Source organism: Fringilla coelebs, assembly GCF_963513975.1.
Source record: "Fringilla coelebs genome assembly, chromosome: 10".
Taxonomy (NCBI): domain Eukaryota; kingdom Metazoa; phylum Chordata; class Aves; order Passeriformes; family Fringillidae; genus Fringilla; species Fringilla coelebs.
In genome coordinates, this window is record NC_140036.1 from 9,937,412 (window position 1) to 9,959,164 (window position 21,753).

A 21,753-nucleotide genomic window follows, 5' to 3' on the forward strand; every position below is an offset into this window, starting at 1 on the left:
TGGTTCAGAACAAGGGCTGTGCAAAGGGGAGTCACACCCTCAGCCACTGCATCAGCAAATGTGACGGAAGCAGCTTTGCCAGCACAACATTCAGGAGCTACAATGAGCAAGGCAGGGTGAACTCTGCTCTCTGCCATCGTGCATGGGGGGATGCAAAGGTGGTTGTTCTGATTCTGTGTATAACTTACTGCCCTTAAGCTATTTATATGCATGTAAATAAGAATCTAAAGCAACTTATCTTTTATTCTTGGCACAGTGCCATTCTGGTGAGCTCTCTGCTGGCATATGTTGTGCTGAAGTGCTGGAATGATTCAGCGTAGCTTTTCAGGGCTGAGTTGAATCTTCTTCTTGCACTGCTGTTCCCTGCATGCTGCTCTTCTTCCCTGCTGGGAGCTCTTCTCCCAGGAGAAGCCCTTCTCCAGCCTGCCTGCCTCCTACAGCCGTGTCATGTAGCTTGTGACAATCTGCTCTCTTGACTCGTGCTCAGCCTGGTTCAGCTGCTCTGTGCAAGATCTCACTATTTTCCTTTGGCATTTGCATGAGACCAGCACACAAATGCTTCTGATCATGAAAATCCCATGTATGACTGCGAAGTAGCTGCCATAAATTAAAAACTGGGAGAGGAGGAGAAAAAGGCAGAACAATAAATGAAAAACACATTAGAGAAATGCTGCTTCTTCTGAAGATGACAGACTGTGCCTCATAGTCCTGAACTCCCATTCTGCATCTGACAAAACCAGTCTGAGCTTTTGATAAAAGAGGATGGTGTCCTATTAACTGCTAAAACTGGCAGGGCCAGTTAGTTATGTTCTGGTGTATCTCCCTTTGAAAAGTAACAGACCAGCATCTGTAATTCTAAATGCATTAAAAGGCAAAATGGGAAGAATGATGACAAAATGACAAATAGGGGTAAAGAATGACAAGGGAAGAATGAGATGTCTGGATTTCTGTAGAAGAAAAATAATTAAGTTGTCCTTTGGCATAGGAATTTTGAAGATGACTTGGCTGAGCAGTAAATAGGAAGTAAGGTAATTGCACTTACTTGAGTCACTATGTCCAGTCCCAGGCCTCTTGAATCTACAACAACTATTGTGAGAATGGTCTGGATCAGCAGGGCAATGAAGTTGTTGAATCCAAACATCAGGGCATAGCGCTCCATGCTCAGACTGACGGCGATCTGGAACCTAACGGGAAACTGGCAGGTCAGTCACTTCCCCCTGGGAAAGCTACTGCTGTCTAGCAGTCGCTGAAGGACAAGTGAATCATGGAGATGGTGCATCAAGGACACAGGAGATGGTGCTTCATTTGTTTGTTTGCTTCATTGCTTTCTCTAAAAAAAAAAGTCTGGGGTACCATAGTGTATTTTAATGTTTTTTTTTTAACTGCATGGGCTGCTTTTCTAACTCCTCCTTTCAGATGGTCAGGGAGAATGTCAGTTCTCTGTACCCTTCCCCTTTGCTCCTTCTCTGCCTGCACAAACTGTGCCAGACAGGCTGTAGAGAGTCTATGGTTGGAAGCTTTCAGAGACCTGGCCAGGCAAAGCTGTGACTTGCTCTGGCACTGGAAGCAGTTCTGCCCTGGCTGGGAGGTCACTGTGAGTATCTTCTAACCAAGCTTTCCATAGTAATGAGTCACGTTTTGCTTTGTGATTTGACAGTGGAGGTAACATGCTGCTTATTTCTGTCAAGAGCCTGTAGATTTTTACTTGCAATATCTTTTTTGGCAATAATCAAAGCATCTTTTTTTGCAATATATACCTGCAAAGTTTCTATACAAACAAAAGGGTGTTATTTCTTCAGGACTCATTTTCAATGATTTTAGTTTGGGAGTTTTTTGCAAGATTTTACTTCATTGGGGTTTTTAAAGACTATATTGAAATAGTCCAGATGTAATTAACTATAATGTAGTAACAATCTACCAAAATGACAATTAAGAGCTCACTTGGCTTCCTTCAAGACAGGCATAACCTTGCTGTGCACTATAATGTTAGCAATTTTTTAAAATGGTATCTGTTTAATTTTGGAGTCTGGCACAAAATGCCTCCAGTATTTTTGTAAATCAAATAGTGTGGGATGTCTAAAGACATTCCAAGCAAGAAAATGACTGGAGCAATAACATTTTATATTTATTACACAGGATGAAATATTTGTTGTTAATATTATTTATACATTTCTATTTCTGACAACAGAATAGCTTGGTCTCCTATAAGATCTTGTCTGAGTTTATATGTCCTATGTTCCCTTTTATTCCTTCTTTGCATCTTAATATCATTAATGATTATATGTATAAAATTATATTGGGGAACACTTTATGTGGAGTCTTTTGCTCCATTCATACTAAAAGGTTCATCTCTAGGGGGTCTAGGCATATGCTGATCCTAAAGGATGGCTGTCAAGGTATGCTTGTCCCTATTGTTCACTTTGCATCTTTCTTGCCAGGAAGGAGGAAAATGGCTTCTACATTTTGCAGTCACCATTGCCTTTAGTAATAATGTTACCTTGTGCCTTGTTTAATTTCTGCTTAGGTAAATGTTTGACGTCCTTTTGACAATTTTTCTTTCCTGGTTGTTTGGAAGAATGAAAACAACATAACCAGACATTTAAGTGTTCTTGTCCTTACCTAAACAGTTATGTCAAGCATTAGGTCAGCTACCTCTGAGGAAAAGGATGCCCAAAGCAAACTCAAAGTAGGGTGAGTATTCTGTGCATGATGGCAGCATTGTGATGTTTTGTACTTACGTTGCTATTGTCAGGAGGAGCACATAACATGCTTTGAAAATGAGATATCCAGCATAACATGCCCAGATGCTGGTAGAGAAGTGCATGAGAAACAGACAACCAGCATCTATTGCAGAGAAGATCCCTAAAGCCAGTTCTCCAAAATGGTCCCAGTTAATCTGCATATATTGTACTAGGAAAGACGTTATTGAGCCTAGAAAAAGGAAAAAAAACCCGTGTAAATATTGTATCTGCTCCACAGCCTGTATGAACAAATCCTGCTACACTCACATGCCGAAAGGCAATGCCGAATTATGAATCAGAGTAGTCTGAAGTTTGAAAGCATTTCTGATGACTTCTGCAGCTGTGCAGATGACTGGTCATTTTAAGACAACTGCATATATCAAGTCTCTGCCATTCCATTCTTAGTGTTTTATTCCACTTCACAGGATAAATTTACTGTAATGTAGGAGGATTCATTATTTAGGTGTCTACACAGCATGGCTCTCTGGAGAGAGAATTAGGAACATGGTTTGGAGTTCAAAAAGGAAATTCTTCCACCTTCTCCTAGTAAACCTTCTATTGAACAGTTGAGCTCTGTGCACCTCATAGAGGGGGTAAACTGTCAAAAAAGTGAGTTTTGAGGCATCAAGGAAGTATATCCAAGGGCTGAGAAAGGATAGGTTTGCTTTTTGTGGGCCTCCTAGACTCCTAGAAGATGCATCTGTTGCAAAGTTAAGCCACCTGACTGCCCATCTTAGGGGTCCCAGACCCTTTTAAAAACTTCTATACTTATACACTGAGAACTAGGCAAGTCCATGAGGGAGAGAAATTCATCAAGGAGTAGATACTACAGGAGGTCTTCAACTTCATGAGTCACGCGGTCTATTTAGTTGCCTGCTGCAAGAGGGGTACTTGTTTCTCCTTAAATACTTTAAGAGTGACCTGAATGACTAGGTGTGGTGCAGATGTGTTTATTTTTCCTGATAAAAGACACCCCCACATCTTGTGCAAGTTCTTTACAACAGCACAATGTGAGCCAAGGCAGGGTGGTATCCTCTGATGTTACCTTTTGATAACCTCACTTTGCATGTGTGATGCGAGCATCTCCCGGTACAAAAATGGAATGGTTCAGATCAGTATCGTAAGGATTCATAGGGGCTTTTTCCCCTGAAAATCTTTGTATCATGCAATGACTAAAACTTTTCTTTTTGTCTGGTTGCACAAGGGTATTTCACTAGGAAAAAAAAAACTAAATGAGAGGATTATGTTCTTTTTGGGTAAAATTTTTACAGAAAACTTCTCCCATCTGTGTAAGCTGATAGCATTTTTATGGGAACAGTGCAATATTTGTTTTGGGGAAAAAAACCCCAACATCCAATAGCCCCATCCAAAGAAACAGGGGTGATTTTAAATGGATTTACCGGCTAGATGCAATGACTGTGTGACTTGCACACTACATGCATACTAGTAAAATACAGTTATTTGTCTGCTACTAAAGAAAAACCAACATAACTCACGTTTGAACTGTTGTACATCAAAGACCTAGGTCTGGAATGCACAGGGTGTGCACTGGCTCCCTGGAGCGCCTGCAATGGAATGGCACTTTGAAAGTTTACTAAAGTGAAACTTCAGAGGCTGTCATTGTGATCAATGTTTAAACATTGACTTACTCAGAAACGTTGCTATTGCTTCGACAGCTCCGTTGTACACGGCGGAGCTGTGCGAGGGGGCTCGGAAGTCCCACAGCACCTGGACATAATTCAGCACCTGGTTAAAGCCGGCCGTGGCCAGAGCCCACCACAGGGACCAGCAGAGGAGCTTGCGGGAGCCGTAGCAGTGCCTCAGGTCCCTGCCCAGCTGCAGCAGCACGCCGAGCCTGTGCCTGTGGGGCCCGGCATTGCCGGCCTGGGGCTGGGGGCTCGGGGCCCTGGCAGCAGGATCGGGGCTCCTTTCCTCCCGGCAGCTCGGGGGCCCGCGGGCAGCGCCCACGGCCAGCCCTTTGCCAGGCACAGGCTCAGGGGCCTCTTTCCTGTGGAAGAACATGCTCCTCTGGGGCATGGGCAGGAAGAAGGCGCACAGGAACGCCAGGGACACGGAAGCCAAGCTAATGGCGTTGAGGTAGAAGTAGGAGACGTCTGCTAAGGACACCAGCAGCTGTCCCAGCACGGCGGCCACGGTGGCTGCCACCAGAGTGACGCTCCTGCAGTAGCTGGTGACCCTCTGGTAGTGTTGGGTGCTGACCACGCTGTAGATGTAGGCGTAATAGGCCACCTCGGTGGCTGTGACCGTGCCATAGAAGAATTCCACCAGCTGCATGGCCACCACTCCCTGTGCAAAGAGCAGCAGGAGCCACGTGACGATGAGGCTGATGCCCTGCAGGAGGAGGACGGGCTTGTAGCGCACATAGTCTGTGAGCAGGAACACTGGGAAAAGGAGAGCCAGGTAGGAGTATGTCCAGACTGGCAGAATCTGGTTGGTAACCTAGAGCAGAAGAGAAAATGTCAGTGTTCTTATTGCAGAGGATAGGAAGTTCATGTCTTTTAATGTTGTAGAGGGAAGTTTTTTTTCTGAAGGAATTCATAAAATATATAATCACATTGAATCAGCATGGGACTGCTGGGCAGGCAAATGGATCTTGGATCCGTTAAATGGATCTTTTATTTATGCAGTCTGCTGCAAATTGTAACCTGCCAGAGCTTGTTAAATTTTGCCTTTTTTTTTCTTTTCATCTTTTTAAAAAACTTTAAACAGTGTTTTCCCTTTCTATTTTCACTACTTCAGTTAAAAGAAATCATAGAATAAAACCATACCTCATCTGTGGTCAGGTTTTTATCTGGTCCTGTTAAATAGGGTGTTAGAAAAGGTTCTGATGGTTTCATCATGTAGAAGAATCCATAGAGGCAGAGGATCAGGGTGGGAAAAGCCCAGGTGCTGGTTTTCTCTTGCTTCCAGCAGCCCATGGCCTCTGCAGCAAAGCTGAGGATAAAATTTGTTAAAATAAGGATATTGCCCATGCAAGTGCAAAGAGATCTTGTAATGGATTTTTGGTTTGTGGTTTCTAATGCCAAGCTGTGCTCTTTAGAGGCTGACAGTTCAAAATAATTTTTATTTATAATGTTAAAGTGAATAGCTATTCCTTTACATTTGTCTGCTGCTCTCTTTGCAGCAAGTGCATAAAAAATGAATTGGAAGATCCTTAACTGGGAGACAAACTACCCTGTCGTTCTATCTGCACTGACCAAGATAAACACAGGAAAAGCCTTTCTAGATTAAAGTGGCTGAAGACAGCTGAGCACTGAGATTTCCCTCGACACCGTGACTGATCACAGCCAAGCACTTTGTTGAATGGCAAAGATAACTCTGGAGCCTAGCAGATGGAACTTCTAAGAAATACAGAAGGAATACCAAGCCAGACTCTCATCTGCAATTATCTGCATAAGAAGTCCATTTTGGATACAGACATCATATTTCCCATTTACAAAAGTGGTCACAGAAGGTTAACAGTTCATGCTGCAATGAAATGAAGCAGGTATTTTGCTCTTGTCACTAGGTGAGGTGATGGAATACATTAAAATTTGCAACTCTACTGGACAGAGCCAAACAAAAGTCAAAATGGCTGTAATGGCGACATGCAAAGGAAGTTAATATCCATATTCATGTTAGTATAGGCAATGTCAAGAACCTTAATGTGTGCAGTTTATTTTTTGGAGCCCTTTGGACTTTGCATATTAGCAGGTGGGATTTCTATCACTCTGCTTTTGACTTTTATCTACTTCCCTCCTGATAACTCTATTTTTTTTTTTTTTTGGGGGCAAAACATGAATCTTATAAAAGTCATAAAAGTTAAGTAGTGTTTTTTCACGAACTTTTTGTAAGAGCTGAAGGAAGGTGTATTCGGCCCAAAGCAGTCATGTCCTGATATCACTGCAGGTTGGATGGGCAGAGGATCATTTTTTATAGGATGTGATATGCACAAGGCAGTAGGTATTATGCATCTTTTCTAACTTCATGCTATGACAGCACATTTTACTGACAGCCTGACACACTAAGAAATGGGTGCAGATCCAAGGGAATTTGAATTACTTCCTTTGGTGCATAAAGGCCAAAAGCATGGGCATTACACGATTCCAGCAGAAAGGAACCCAGCTCTGTGTCAGCTCTGCAGTGTGAACCACTAGATGGCAAGGTGGCCCCAGCAAGGCAAACGAGCTGGGGAGGACTGAGACACCGAGTGCTCCAGGAAGGAAGCATTTCTGCCCCTCCTTCCTCCCCGGCTCTTGGAACATCAGCCTGCTGCAAACGTGGCTCTGGCAGGACCAGTTTGGGCCCTGCCCAGGACCGTGCTCACTGAGTCACCATAACATCCCCTGGCTCTCCTCCCACGTGGGAATCATTAAAGCCATACAGCACCCCAGTGCCGTGGGAATGCTTCATGTGATTCTGAGAGAATCACACGAGAAGAGTGGGGTGGAAAGCATCTCTAACACTGTAATGAGAAACATTTGTACAAGTCAGCTTTGGGACATAGCCAGGGCATATTTTTCCCTTTCCAGCCTAGATTCTCTGCTCTGGTCTGTTTCAGGTCTTGTCCTGTTTGCTCACCCCCAGCAGGCTGTGTCACACAAGGGCAGCAAGTCTCATGTAGCCTGTCAGAATGTCACACACACCTTGGGGGTGAGTGAGCAGCTGCTGCCCCTGCAGGGAGGGTGCTTGTGCTGCCCCTGGGTGCTGCCCACGGCTGGCAGGGCTTTGCCATCCTGTGCAGGAGTTCATGGTTTCTGCTGTAGGCAGAAGAACTTCAGATGTGTCCTGGTCACTGCATCCCTACAGTGCCAGCTGTGCACTGTCTAGGGTTTGGGGTTAGACCTGTACCTCTAATTTGCACTTTGCTCTTTGAGCTGCCAGTGTTAGGCTGGTAGGTGAAGTGAGAAGTTTCCCACCTGATACAAGGAGCAGTGCAGCAAAAACCTGTCACTGGTGCTGAGCTGGGAGGGCTGAGGGCTCTCAGGGGCAGCCCACTCTGCCCTTGGGGAGTGGGAGAGGGTGTCACCTCACCTGCCCTGGGATTTGTGTTCCACTCACACCCCAGCCCTTGGGGAAGCCCCTCCAGCTCTGCAGCTGCTGTACAAACTCTCTTTTCTGCATTCCTAACCACAAACCTCTGACAACCAGAGCTCTGCCTTGCTGCTTGAGGGGGGAGGATCCAATTTGTTCCTGGTTCAGTCATCCCATGTGGTCAATTTGTATTTTATAAATCTAGGTTTTGTTCAGTTTTGAAGATATTTTAGGACGCTTTGGTGGTGTTTTGCAACAAAAAAATCCTCTCTTTCTTTTTTCTTTCGGGAATTCTTGGTGCCAGAGCTGTCAGCTCTTCTACACACAGCCTCACGCAGCCCCCCAGCTCCCCATTGGATTGCTCTCTTCTTCCCTCCCACTTTCCCTTGTCATTGCAGGATTTAATATTTCTAAATTTTATATATAATCATACCTTCTGTGCTGGAGCTCTTCCTTTCTTACTTCCAAGGGAAAAGCCTCCTTTTAGTATTCCCAGTCTTACTTCTGGTTGTCCTGTGTGCATTGCAGCTACAGGATTCTGAGTTTTGTGCTTTTCCTGTTCTTCTGGTGTTGCAGCTTGCTCTGACACCTCCTTTGGAAAGGCCTCCAGCTGGCTTTCCTTCAGCATCCTTAAAGGAACAGCCAGATAATCCTGGCCTCTCTTCGCCCCAAGACAGCAGTGAATCAAGACCCCAACTACAGTTTAGTGCCTGACTGGCATAAAATCAATAGTGGAAGTTCTGTTCCCAAAGAATTTTGGGTCTATTTGACAGGATATGTGGCTTGGGAGCCATCTGTGCCTCAAACTGACCTATATTAAAGAGGGAGCAGTAGCTGTGTGTGGGTAGTTACAGAGGTGAGGGTGAGCAAATACCGCTGCTGTAAGATTGGAAGGTACCTACACCACTTACACGGGGTTTCAAACCATTCTAAAAATACAAAAGGTATAAAGTAAAACACCCTGTTTTGCTTCCTCTTGACTTATTTGCTGGCAAATTTGTCAGATTTTTTGCTTTGACAGGTTCTGATAGTGCTGCTGAAGATGGGGATAGCTGCCCTATAGCCACCTTCAGAAGATCCTGTGGGACTCACAACAGCAGAGTACACTTTGTGAAATGTACAGACTTTCACCAAAAGAATTTACACAAATTTAGATCCACTCCCACCCTGGTCTCACAGCATGTAGGTCTGGAATGAGTGATGTAATAATTATTTAGGAATATGACTGATACAGTAGGAAAATGTGTAAATATTTGTAAATGACAGTGAATTATCCAACCAGACGAAGGCAGCATCTTGGTTCACACACAGTAAAATGGAGCAGTAATTTTATGGACACATACATGAATATGAAAAAGGTATGACATTTGCTGGGTCAGAGAAGTGTCTCAGCTCAGCCACCTTTGCCTTCACTCTTGGCAAGATTTTGCAGCCTTTGCCTTCTACCCCTCAACAATCCAATATTACAGGATTAGTGATGTTAGAGGGGCCAACCCTGTGTCTTGCCTTTGTAACTCGTTTGTTGGCCTTTGTCCATCTCCTCCTGCCTGGGACAGTGCTGTGCACTTCTGGAGTCATGAAACACCTGGAGCTGGGAGGGAGCCATAGGGATCATCATGTTCCACTCCCTGCTCCTCACAGGACTATCTCCAGCTGAACATGTGACACTGCTCACCTGCTGGCAGCCTCTGTAATGTATGTGAAACTAACTCATGGAAGGAATGTCACAATTCCTTTGGGCTCTTTCCCAGCCATCAGTCACTGCTGACACTGATCCCAGAGTTATCTTGGTTCTCCCTGTTCTATTGACCCTGTGGCTATAGGAGGTGACAGCCCCTCTGAGAGAACACTGAGAATACCTCATTTGGTTTTATTCTCATGAACTCTTGCTAAAATTCAGGGAATTCTTGAGGGAAACAGTGTTACTTGGGGTTTGCATTGACTTACTGAAGAATCCAACTCAAATTTCTTGACACTCAGAAAAACTGCAAAATTCCGTTTGTCCTGTAATGCAATATTTAGAGAGAATGATTTAAGTAACTTCCATGTATTGATGATTGGTTTCTCTACTTTCAGATCCTCTTTTATCCTTTATTATCTCTTCTTTCCCATAGTCTTCAATCCATCTTGTTTGTAGTTAAAATTTCATGCTTTTTCACTGATTCACTTCTGAATGCCAAATGGAAGATTGAGCTTATGCAAGTTTTTGGTCAACCTGAGCCCTATGCCATAAGGTGCCTGCAGCAGAGCTTAGCTGCTGGATTTGAAGGGAACTCTTTTCACCAAGTGTGGTCAGATGCAGAAGTGTTGTTCCGCTTGGAGGGTGGGCTGGGCTATCTGTTTCTAGCTGACATCCCAATTCTGCTCATTTGGGAAAGGGAAGATTCTGTAAGAGTGGAGGAAAGCTGAGTTTTATGGTAGTGGTGTATCCTGAAGAGTTAATCTAATATGGTCTCTAATGAATCAAGGAGATGATAGGCAGTAGAAGAACAAGACTGCAAACCTTTGTCATCCTGATACTGCTTCCTGCCTCTGCTGCCCCTTGGACTCAATCCTGATATTATCTCTGCTGCTTCACAGAATGGCACCAAGGCTGAAAGGCTCATGCTGGCAGCGTGAGGTGTCTCTGTCTGCTTGGGCACTGAACATCAGCCCACAAATCACATCTGCTTCTTGACACCTGCCCAACTCAGACAAAGAAGCTTCTTCAATCTAAGTGATGGCTTATTTTCTTTGAAGAATGTGTACTTTGTTCTCTAAAGGAAGTGATAGCAAAGAAAATTTTCTGTGGCTAATACTGAAGATTTTTCTCCATTTGTGGCCAAATACAGCCTATGCACAGAAAGGTTTCAATGGCAGTTTTAAAGAATAAAGTGTATTCTTGTCAGATTTCTCAGACCCAGGAGTATTCACAGGACAAGTTCACGTTTTGACTTATGGATCAGCTGATCTTTATCTTTTCTCATGTACTGCCTGCTCACTTTGGGAACGAGCTGCTCTCTGCAGACTGGCCCTGAATCCCACAGTGTGTGGGTGGGTGAGTGTTTCCATGACTTGTGTCTCAGGTGAATCCTGCCCCAGGTTCCTAACGTAGCAAGACTTTCACATCCTGGGCTCAGGTGATTTTCATCTGAGACACAAAAATGAATATGCAAAGTTTAGGTTGGGATATTTAGATAGAAGGTACTAAGGGCATTACTCCAAGGGATAGGCTGGGAAATACATTCAGCCAAAGTAACGTTTCAGGTACTTGGTTTAAATGTACACTCACAGCTGCTTCCTTACTAAAAAGTAATGCTGTAAGGTTATTTTTTACAATGCTATACCTTACCTAAGGATAATGCCTACCTTTTTTATCTATTCACTCTTCTTAACTCTTGTCACTGGAGTGCCCATTGCCACTGGCACCATGCCAGGGTAGTGACTGCTGGTAGCAGTCCAGGAGCTGGAACAAACAGCTGTGCCATTAATCATCACCCTCAGATATTTCAAGGGGGTTTAATTCTTTTTCCTTACAGGCACCATTCTTGTGTTGGCACACTTGGGTAGAAACAAGACCTGGATCTCTTGTTATAATGTGCTACCAATTTGGTATGGAGCACATAGAAGTCCTGTGATGAGTTTATAAAGACTGGTTGAACCTACTTTGGCCATGCTTTATGTCCCTTTTGTAAACCATGAAGTCTGAGCAAGTGCTGGTTTGAAGGGATTTACCCTCTTATCTCCTCTTATTGACCAGGGAAAGTTAGGTTGCATTACCTTTCTGCAATATAGGTCACTGGCTGGTTTGTCTCCTTTTGATCACAGGTTAGTTGCTGAATTCACTCTAGGTGAGAGATCACTGATGTAGTTGAGAGGCTGGGCAAGGAGCATCTGATTACAGTGGGTGTCCCTTTGGAAGCATTGCCAATTATTTGCGTGGCAGTGCCCTGCATTGCAGCTCTGTGATTTGCTCTGTGCCTCTTGCAAAAATCTCTCACAGATCTTGGGAGGTTTCCAAATAAAGGTGTTTCCCACTCTCTGAGGACTGGGTTGATTGAACAAGCTTTTACTTTCTCCCTCTTACTGGCACAAAGCACACTCTGCTCTCCCAGCTGAGGCATGCAAAGCAGTGAGGTGTTGGAAGGTAGAGAAAACCTTACTGTTGCATTCAATGACAGGAGAACAGAAAGACCTACAGAAGAACAGGTTATACCTTAAGTAGGTCCTTTAGTTTTCCTTATATTTTTCTTCTGGATCATCAATGGAGGACAGGAACCACTTGTTTGTCAGTGGAACTCTCTGAGGATTTTATTTTCTAAAAAAATATTATGAGGCCACTGCTGTAGGTTTGCAGCTGACTTTTGTGCTAATGCTGAGTGCACTTGGCTCTGGTGTCCCTCTGTCCCCTACATGGTCTGTCACCTCTACTAATGGCATAGAAGCCATCAGGGTTTAAAGGAAGAACAGCAGTTTTTTGTTTCTCAATGAAGTGGGGAAAGATGATTCTGGTGAGATAAAAGTGACACATGGTAACAAAAAATGAGCAAAAAAGCATTGCTTTTAAGAGATGAGGAAGACTATGAAAGACTCTATTAAGTTTCATGTTTAGAATTTCTAGCTACAGTTAGAAATAGATGCATGTAAGACGCTTATCCCAGCACCAAAAAATCTCCCCTACCTCAATTTTGCTACTTGATGATTTGGCCTGGTGAATTTAACATCTTATTTGTAGTTTTTGTAACAATGCCATACAATCCAATTTAATACCTGTGCTTTGGTCTCTCTTGGATTGCATAAAGTCTCCAGTTAATTAACAAAAGGGAAGTGATATATACGTCAAAGAAACCTCATTTGAAATGGTTAGTACTTGTAGTGACTAATGCTAATGCTCACTCTCTGTGGTTTGCCAAAGAGAAATGAGAGGAAAAACCTGAAGGGAGTTCCAAGGCACTTTCCATGTTGAAAGAGCACTTTCCAGGGCGTGTTCCCCTGTAGACTTATTCCACAGGCCTCCCACTAGTGGCAGATATTGTCCTGCTGTCACAGACGGATATCTCACTCAGAGATGCAAATTCATGTTTGCACAACCTCTGCGTGTAGGAAGTTTCAGCTCAGCATATCCGCTCTACATTTTTTTATCCTCAAGGTTCATCTCATTACAGACACCATGGGAGAGTTTGAATCATTGCAACAGCCCAAGTAGTGTAAAGTCCTGCTGGAAGAGCATTTGTCACATTTTCATAAGTGGCCATAACAAACTGGCAGCTTCATTTAATGCTAAATCTCTATCAACAACTGAAACAGACTTAAAAATAAGTCCATTATGCTGCTAGTGTTTGCTTAAATGTAAGAATTCTTGCACTTAAAATGTCCTGAGTTCTTCTAATACCTTGATTTTTTGCCAGCTCCAAAGAGTTTTGATCATAGAGTTATTAAAGTGTTTAGGGGTTTTGTTTTTGTTTGTTTGGTTTTTTTCATCAACAGTGTGTTAGGTTTTATCCCTTCCATGAAGAGCTTTTTTTTTAATGTGGTCCAAATTTTTCTCCATGTGCCTTCACCTTCCTGTGAGTTCTTTCAAAGGCAAAGCTGTTACAGTGTATGTTGTACCCGGAGCTGTGGCGCTGGTTGCCATATGCCTCGATGTCCTAAGTCGGGTACAAACAAAAATAGAAAAAGGACCAATCTTTGATCTGAGGAAGGCTGAGCCTACTTGAGGAGATGTTCTTGTAAAACACAGGTCACTTTGGAATAGCAGATTTCTGTCAAAACATCTCTTCTGGCTTAAAACAGTTTTTCTGTCTCTTGCCTTCTTTACAGGAGCCCCGATGATTGTGAGCAGGCTTGAGTGGTTGGACACAGCATCCTCCTCAGAGCCCTAGCCAAGAGCCCAACCAACAGGGCACTTTTGGGGCTGGCTGCAGCTGTCTGGACTAGCAATAAGCAAGAAAGACTCTGAAAATGGGCACAAGCAAGAGAATGCTTGAAGCAGCCAAGAGAATCCTGCAGAAAGAGAGGAAAAAATCACCCTGGCAGATGGCTTCCTTCAGAGGAGCTAGGGCTAGGCTGCCATTTCTAGGGCCTCCAAATGCCTCTTGCAGAAATCAAGGGGCGATAACCAAGGCCCAGAAAAGGGGTATAGCAGGGTGAGAGAGTCAGTGATCTCAGTTGTGTTATGCAAAAGAACCTGTAAGAGTCAGGATGGAAGGGATGTGGTGGTGTGGTTTCCTTGGGAAAAGAGCAGTCTCTTGGAAAGAGGGACGTCCAAGGCAGTTGACTTGGGCAACAGTGGCTTAAAGCTCCTCTCAGGAAAGTCCCTGTAACGCAACCGCGTGGTGCTGAGAAGCTGCGGTGATTGCAGCACTTGCCTTGAGAGGGCCTGTGTCCACAGCTGCTCTGCCAGCCCTCATGACACAGCCACTCCACTGCTAACAGCTATTCAAAACAATCTTGATTGGTTTTTGTTTGGCAATCCCAAATAAGCAGGTATTGCTGGGTATTTTTAAGCTGGTCTTCCAGTAACACATGACGAAACTCTGGCTGTGTTAACAATGTACTGAGTAGTCCAAGTAATCACATATTCTATAGGTCAAGTATGACTTAGTAAAACCTTCATGAGTTCTCTTGGTCAACTTAAAACTTTACCACTTCATGTTGTTTAGTTCTTTATTCTCTTCTCTTTATAAGGTTTGGATTATTTGTCTTAGGTCTTCCTCAGGAAGCAAACAGAACACAAAAAAAGCAGCTTCCCATTTTCTTAATAGTTCTCTTCTAATTTTATAGAAAACCATGTTTCAACTGAATTAATGAACAGTTTCAGCCAAACTAAAACTGCATTTTAATGACAATTTTAAGTCACAGATTTTCTTCCTCCCTACTTCTATTCTTGTATTTTACTTTCAAGATTCAGAAAATGTCACATATTTCTCTTTCATATTTGCCAAGGCATAGTATCTTTTCCTCCTCTTTCTGAATTAAGCATTTTTAAAGAGCAAGCCCTTGTTTTATCAGTATTGGAAGGCATTTTCATGTTCAGGCTGTGGATTTTGGCTCCAGCAATTTTCCTTTTCCAAATCTTCTTTGGGATCTATGCATCTTGGGAAAATTCTCAGCCAAACTGAAGTAGTGGAGAAGCACTGACTTGTGTAGAAGTGGTGAGGGTCAGGCTCAGTCTCAGCATGGTTGTATGATCACTAGGTGGAGATTTTGGGATATTAAACACATTTGTGTCTAATGTGTATAGTATCCTTGCATTACATTAATTTAATTACATCACTTAATTAATCAATCACATTGCTACTTTTTGTAACCAGGTTTCTTTTTGTCTGCAAATGACACTTGGTGGTCTCAGTCCCTTGCAGGAGATAGGAAGGAATCACTTGAAAGGATTTTACACTTTCTTCCCACCTTTGTAGAAGTTATTCAGAATATCCACACTTCTGGACTACTTTAAGGATCAGAAACATATTAGTCAAAATGTTTCTGCTGTTGTGCCTAGAGGCATAAAATAAAAAATGAAATAAAAACAAATTTAAACTGGAAGAGAACTAGGGGTATAACAAAGCAAATATAATGTAACTTAGAGCTCAGCTTGGCAGACAGCTTTTAACTTTTTTAAAAGCTTCCTCTTTTGACTGGTGTGTTGACCCTGGCTGGATGCCAGGTGCCCACTCAAGCTGCTTTATCACTCAGCTGGGCAGAGGAGAGGTAAATAAGGAAAGGCTCAGAGACCAAAACAAGGGCATGGAGAGATTAATCACCAATTGCCAAAACAGGCAAAACAGATTCAATGTGAGGAAATTCATTAAATTTTTTTAGCAATCAATCAATCAAGGTAGGATAATGACATGTAAGATCAAATCTTGAAACATCTTCCCTCCACACCTCTCTTCTTCCTGGGCTTAACTTTAATCCTGATTTTCTGTACCTCCTTCCCCCAGCAGTTCAGGTGTATGAAAATGAAGGCTTTGGTCACTTCATCACATGTAGCCTCTGCTGCTCCCTCCTGCTCAGGGAGAGAACTCCTCACACTATCTCCCTCCTCCAGCATGGGCTCCTCTCTCCATGAGGCCACAGGTCCTGCTGCAGTGTGGGTTTCCCAAGGGGTCACAGCCTCCCTTGGGCATCCACCTGCTCTGACGTGGGGTCCTCCAGGGGCAGCAGGTGGATCTCTGCTCCTGCATGGGCTCAGCTGCCTCACCAAGCCTGCACTTTGGGCTGCAGGGGAATCTCTGCTCGGGCACCTGGAGTGGGTCCTGCCCCTCCTTCTGCACTGAACTTGGGGTCTGCAGAGTGGTTTCATAGATCCACCCTCCATATACTCCTTCTTCTCTCTGGCTGCAGTTGCACAGGGAGTTTTTCCCCTCCTAAATACATTATCCCAGAGATGGGATAATCACTGTCAGTGATGGGCTCAGCTTTGTCCACTGAGTCCTTCCTTGGAGCCAGCTGGCATTGGCTCTGCCAGACATGGGAGAAGATTCTAGCAGAGAATCCACCACCAATGCCTACCCAAAATGCTGCCACACAAATCCAATGAAGAGTTTTTTTCATTCTTCTGTCCAGTCACAGGCTTTGCTATTACATTTGAGAGGTCCATTTCTGTGAAAAAGTGGTTGGCTACCCCAAGGGACTGTAGACAGAGTAGAGAGAAATCTTCCATCAGCACACTAGATCTTTAGCTTCTGCATGTAGGTAGCAGGAAGCAACCAGCACTGCTGGGGTGCTGCAGGATGCTCATGGCAGGTGCACCAGGTCTTCTCGTAACCTGCACTTTCGATAGATGGGAAGTTAATTTCTCCCAACAGGCACATATCGTGTCCATAATTGCATCAAAGCCATGTCATTCAATGGTATTTCTAGATCTGTAACGTATGAAATGCAACCTCTAATTAGTGAAAATTGGCTTCTTAGATAACAACTTTTGTCAGTCATGCAAGTACTGAATTGCCTGAAATCACTGGATTGCATCACACCCTCTAAAGCTCCAGAGATATTGAGCAAGTTACCTCTGGAACTTTTGTGCTCGGTACTTATTATGCATTTACTCGTCAGAGATTTTGCAATGATTAAATCCCTGTATTTGGCCACGCTCCTTCCGGCTACGGCCTTCTCATGCACTTTGCTTTATCAAAGGAGTCCTAAAACTCTGGAAATCACAGGAGGGAATTTCCCCCATCCGGTTCCATGTTTCCTGGATGATCAGCAGTATTGCTGTATTGATGTAAATAAAGCATCCATTCAGAAAAGGTACTAATAAGCAATAAAACAATATCTCTTTGTGAGGATGAAAAACATGGAAACTTGTTATCTGCTAGTTCATTAACAACTGGCAGTATGTTTCTCATCTTATTGTAGGGCACAGGTAAAGATACTAACAGTGGCTGACATTCAAGTTCTTTATTTTAGTCTTTCATCTTTAATGTTATACCTAAGCCCATAAAGTGACAATAATCAAATGGTTAATGATTATAAAATTCCTTCTCTGTCTTTCTCTTCAAAAGTCTATGAAGTATTTTAACCCTTGCATGGAAACCAGGTAGACTGCTCCTATGCTTTTCTGTGATGGGGAGAATGATGTGGTAAGCCCATCCCCTCCCCCCTGAATTTTTTGCCCTGTATGGAGGTGTTTATTAAGGTTGAACTATTAAGTCCTCTTCAGCACTTCAGACTTTCAGCAGGTATTTCTGTGAGGAAAAGTCCTTTGGGATATAAGAGAGGAAGCATATTATCAGGATGCAGCAGCTTGGTGACCAGAGAACGTTGCCTCTGGCTGTAGCTTTTCAGATGCTGTCTGAGAGCAGTTTGACTCCCCAGCTCTCCTCTTTAACATCCCCAAGCTGCTCAGAACTGAAAGTACTTTGTATACACCAAGTACAAACAAAGTGACAGTGCTCCTAAAGTTGGGGCCCTCCTTGTGGCTGTTGTTCTAAATTTAAATCTTAACCTAATTTCCTAAATCAAACAAAAAATGAGATAAAAGGAACACTTTTTAAAATGAGCACGTGTCCAGCTGTGACAAGGCACATGGCCAGCCACGGTCAGCTGTGGGAACCACTGGTGTGATGGAACTGCCTGAGGGCAGGACTGGTCAGCTGTGGGAACCACTGGTGTGATGGAACTGCCTGAGGGCAGGACTGGTCAGCTGTGGGAACCACTGGTGTGATGGAAACTTCCTGAGGGCAGGACTGGTCAGCTGTGGGAACCACTGGTGTGATGGAACTGCCTGAGGGCAGGACTGGTCAGCTGTGGGAACCACTGGTGTGATGGAACTGCCTGAGGGCAGGACTGGTCAGCTGTGGGAACCACTGGTGTGATGGAACTGCCTGAGGGCAGGACTGGTCAGCTGTGGGAACCACTGGTGTGATGGAACTGCCTGAGGGCAGGACTGGTCAGCTGTGGGAACCACTGGTGTGATGGAACTGCCTGAGGGCAGGACTATGGGGTGAGCGCTGCCCAAGGAGTGTCATCACCCTGGTATCCAAACTGCTGGGGCTTAGGTAGAAGTGTCAAAGCTCAGATGAGAAGATTATGTCCAAGAAGCACTCAGTGGAGAAGAAATAGAGCTGTAGAGTCACAAGGATGCCATGAGGTACAAGGCCACCCTCCATCTGGATAACAGCATGGACTAGGAAATGGCAAAGCTGGGTATAGGTATAATAGATTTGGGATCCATGAAACATGTATGTAAAAGAAAAAACTACCATTCTAGTCAGCTAGTTTCAGGTACTGCCTAATGCTGACAGTCATTAAAGCAGTGCAGAGATAGCTGCATACTGAGAGCATTGATCTTGTTTAACTTTTGTGGCATTTCACTATGATCCATAAAACAGTTACGAAAGGCTGCATTCATTAGAGCATGGGTTCTTTTTTGCCTCCTCCCCATCATTTGGCCAGTTGCTCTGGCTCTGCAGAGAACCATGTCCAGTGTATGTGATGCCATGCACACTGCAAGGCTACTCATGTATACCTCAGCCATGTGAAATTCCCTCAATTCTCACTATTACATAGAGAAATTAATTTCTCTGCATAACAGTCTGTTCTAGAGTTCAAGCTGTTTCCATTTCTACAAATCACCCTTTGAGAGAGGTACTGGCACCCTGTGAAGCATAGAAGACATGTAATTATGCACTGCCTATGACTGTCCATGAGCTCTACCTTAAGAGAGAGCTTAAATACCTAAAGCTCAGGTTACTCTAAAAGCACCTGGAGCTGGCAGCAGCTCCTGTGAGCACGGGCTGGCCAGGACATGGCCTGCAGCCATCACAGTAGTTTCACACAGATCCCTAAACAGCATGGGAAAGTTCCATCCTTGAGTAGCAGCTCAAACAACGTACTTGGAGTGGTGACAGAGCCTCTCCCTGGTGGTTTCTCTAGAGCTGTGCGAGGTAATTTTGAGATTGTATTTTTGTTGAATGTTCAGGAGTCACAATACTCTGGTACGGTTTGGGAAAGCAACAAACTACAGCTATTGTTTATGAAGCACATTAATGCATTCTAGAAAGCACAGATTTGAAGAATATAGGCCCCATTTCAAGTTTCTTTTAAGCTCACTCTGTTGCAGATGAAATAGTTCAAACATGTAACAAGCTGGCAGGAAGTCATGGCAAGGAATATACGGTTAAGGAAATGAAATAAACATATTTCCATGAATACTCAATGTTGCTCATGTGTGCCTGCCAATACTGCAGCCCTGAGCTCAGAAAGCAGTAATCTGGAAAGTCCGATGTTACGGTGTTGGCCAACCAGGAAATATTAACATAGAACTTTGGTGTTGGTGCAGCTGGTGACCCAGCTCCTGTAAGCTTGCCATACTGAAATGAATCTGGCTGGCTCAGCCCACCTACCTCTGCTCCCAGGCTGGGTTTATTAAACTAGAGCACAGCAGACACACGGTTTCTGTAGGTAATATTTAAAGTTACCTACATTCGACTTTCATCATTTCACAACCCACACTCCTACCCCTAAAAGTACACACACTTCACCCACAGAACCATTACCTCATAACATTTTATTTCCTTTTCTTTCTGAAAAAAAAATTAAGCAACTTTAAAAACATTAGACTATTCCCCAGCACGCTGTTATCTCCGTTTGTAGTACCCGGAAGGAGAGCCGGGGCCAAATCAGGCGAGATGGAATTCGCTGTGGGGAAACCCGCTGATGACAGTGGAACCCGCCCGTGTGTGAATTCCCGGGCTCCTGCCACCCCTTTATAAGCAGGTGGAGGTGCGGCAGGGCTGGCAGGAGCAGCAGGCACAGCCAGGCACTCGCTGGAGCACAGCTGTGTGTGGAGAGGGAATGACTGGCTGCAGCAGCAAGAGCATGGTCCTGGTTTCCCTGCTGGGGCTCCTGGCTCTGCTCCTGTGGGGCACCTCGGAAGGTGAGTGACCTCGGGTGTTCTGCTCTGGGAAGGGCTCCTGCTGCTGCTGCTCACAGCTGGCAGCAGGACAGGGCTGAGCTGGAAGGGAATGGTTTCAGCAAAATGTGCTGTCTCCTGTCTCATCCCCCTCTTCTGTCATGAGTGAGCTGGATGGCTGGGGTTGAGCAGAGAGTGCCCTTGACAGCAGGGCTAAATGGAGATTATTTACTTTGTTGTTGTCCTTCATTCCAGCACAAAGCAACCAGGATTGCTGCCTGTCCTACACCAAAGTGCGTCTGCCTCGGTGGGCCCTGAAGGGTTACACTGAACAGCTCCCCAGTGAGGTCTGCGACATCCCTGCCATCATGTAAGTCACTTTTTGAATCTCTGCAGTTTTTTCTGACTTTGGGATGTCTGTTTGGGCTAAACCAAAGATTGGAATGCTCTAAGAGTGATTTTTCCTGCCTTTTCAAAAAGTTAAATTAACTGAAGAAATTGTATATCACACCTGTAAACAAAAACCTCTAAACACACAACCTCTAGCTGATGGGGACCGCTACCCCAAGGGACAGTCATACAATGTAAATAATAAATCTGACTCTTTGGGAATCAGCTGTGCAAACAAGGACAGGTTTTGTCTCCAGCTAAGGGCTGTTCTGGCCAACACAGAATGCTCCCTTGTCAAAACCTGTGAACAGATACATAAGTGACAAGACGACTTCTGATTCACAGGGATTGGATGTTTTTCTTACAAGGTTTTAGACTAGATGTTGATCTGTCACCTTAGCTTGACAGCAGCTATTCTCAATTTTACAAATTGTTTCTGGAATCCAGCAAAGGTCTTTGCCTAAACAGATCAAATAAATTGAGCAACATTTTATGGTGCAGAAAAATGATCCCTGAGATTAGCTATTACATTTAACTTTCTTTTTCTTCATATCATATTGGAGGGATTTGGAGCATCCATGTCTAGCTGGCGTGTACAAAAGCAGCTTCTATTGGTCATTATATAGAGTAACTGTACTCCACACAGCAATTATTGGCAGGGATTTCTGATTTCTTTATCATTATTTCTTTTCCAGTTTCCACACTGCCAGTGGGCTGAATGCCTGTGTAAATCCTAAGGAAGGCTGGGTGAAGAAACATCTCCTTTTCCTGAGGTAGGAATCCATCTCTTTCCATCTCCTGTCAGACGCAGCTACTCCTTTCTGGAGTGTTCTCAGAGACAGTCATCTCACATGCCCCCTGAGCTATTCTTCCACCTGAGCTATTCTCTCAGGAAAGAAGAGAAAACTGTAATTGAGGTCATTATTTATGTGTGTTCTCTCTTCCTTTTAACAGCCACAGGCTGAGGAAGATGTCAGCCTGACACAGTTTCCAGCAAGGAGCTAAACACAGACATGGCTGAAGAAGCACTGGGTTGAGGCTCCTGGCTGAGGTGGTTTGTACACTGCTGTGTGCTCACTCACCTCCAACTCTGGCTTCTTTGGAACCATGAACTTCTTGAGTTGATTCATATTGCATCACTGTTTTGCTTGAGTTAAGCATGTTGTTAAAATTTCTATTTTTGCTAAATATTTATGTTACTAATAGAACATGAGTACTGTTTAGTAAGGTCTACCTTGAGCTGTTGTACAGAGT

General features: G+C 44.0%; 2 protein-coding genes across 2 annotated transcripts; one reads left to right on the top strand and one right to left on the bottom strand.

Annotated features, from left to right (window-relative positions):
- Positions 1 to 434: 434 nt before the first annotated feature.
- On the bottom strand, positions 435 to 5,680 carry LOC311157375 (thiamine transporter 2-like; the record flags this gene model as incomplete). The annotated part of the gene is made up of 5 exons (XM_084212063.1): positions 435 to 614; positions 1,043 to 1,184; positions 2,739 to 2,931; positions 4,391 to 5,201; positions 5,531 to 5,680. The coding sequence occupies 5 exons, from the start codon at positions 5,678 to 5,680 to the stop codon at positions 435 to 437; spliced, it is 1,476 nt and encodes a 491-aa protein (XP_084068189.1).
- Positions 5,681 to 19,885: 14,205 nt separating this feature from the next.
- Positions 19,886 to 21,481, top strand: CCL20 (C-C motif chemokine ligand 20; the record flags this gene model as incomplete). The annotated part of the gene is given in 5 exon segments (XM_084212207.1): positions 19,886 to 19,948; positions 19,950 to 20,133; positions 20,365 to 20,479; positions 21,195 to 21,272; positions 21,454 to 21,481. Coding segments are annotated over 5 exon segments (468 nt in total).
- Between the last annotated feature and the right edge of the window lie 272 nt (positions 21,482 to 21,753).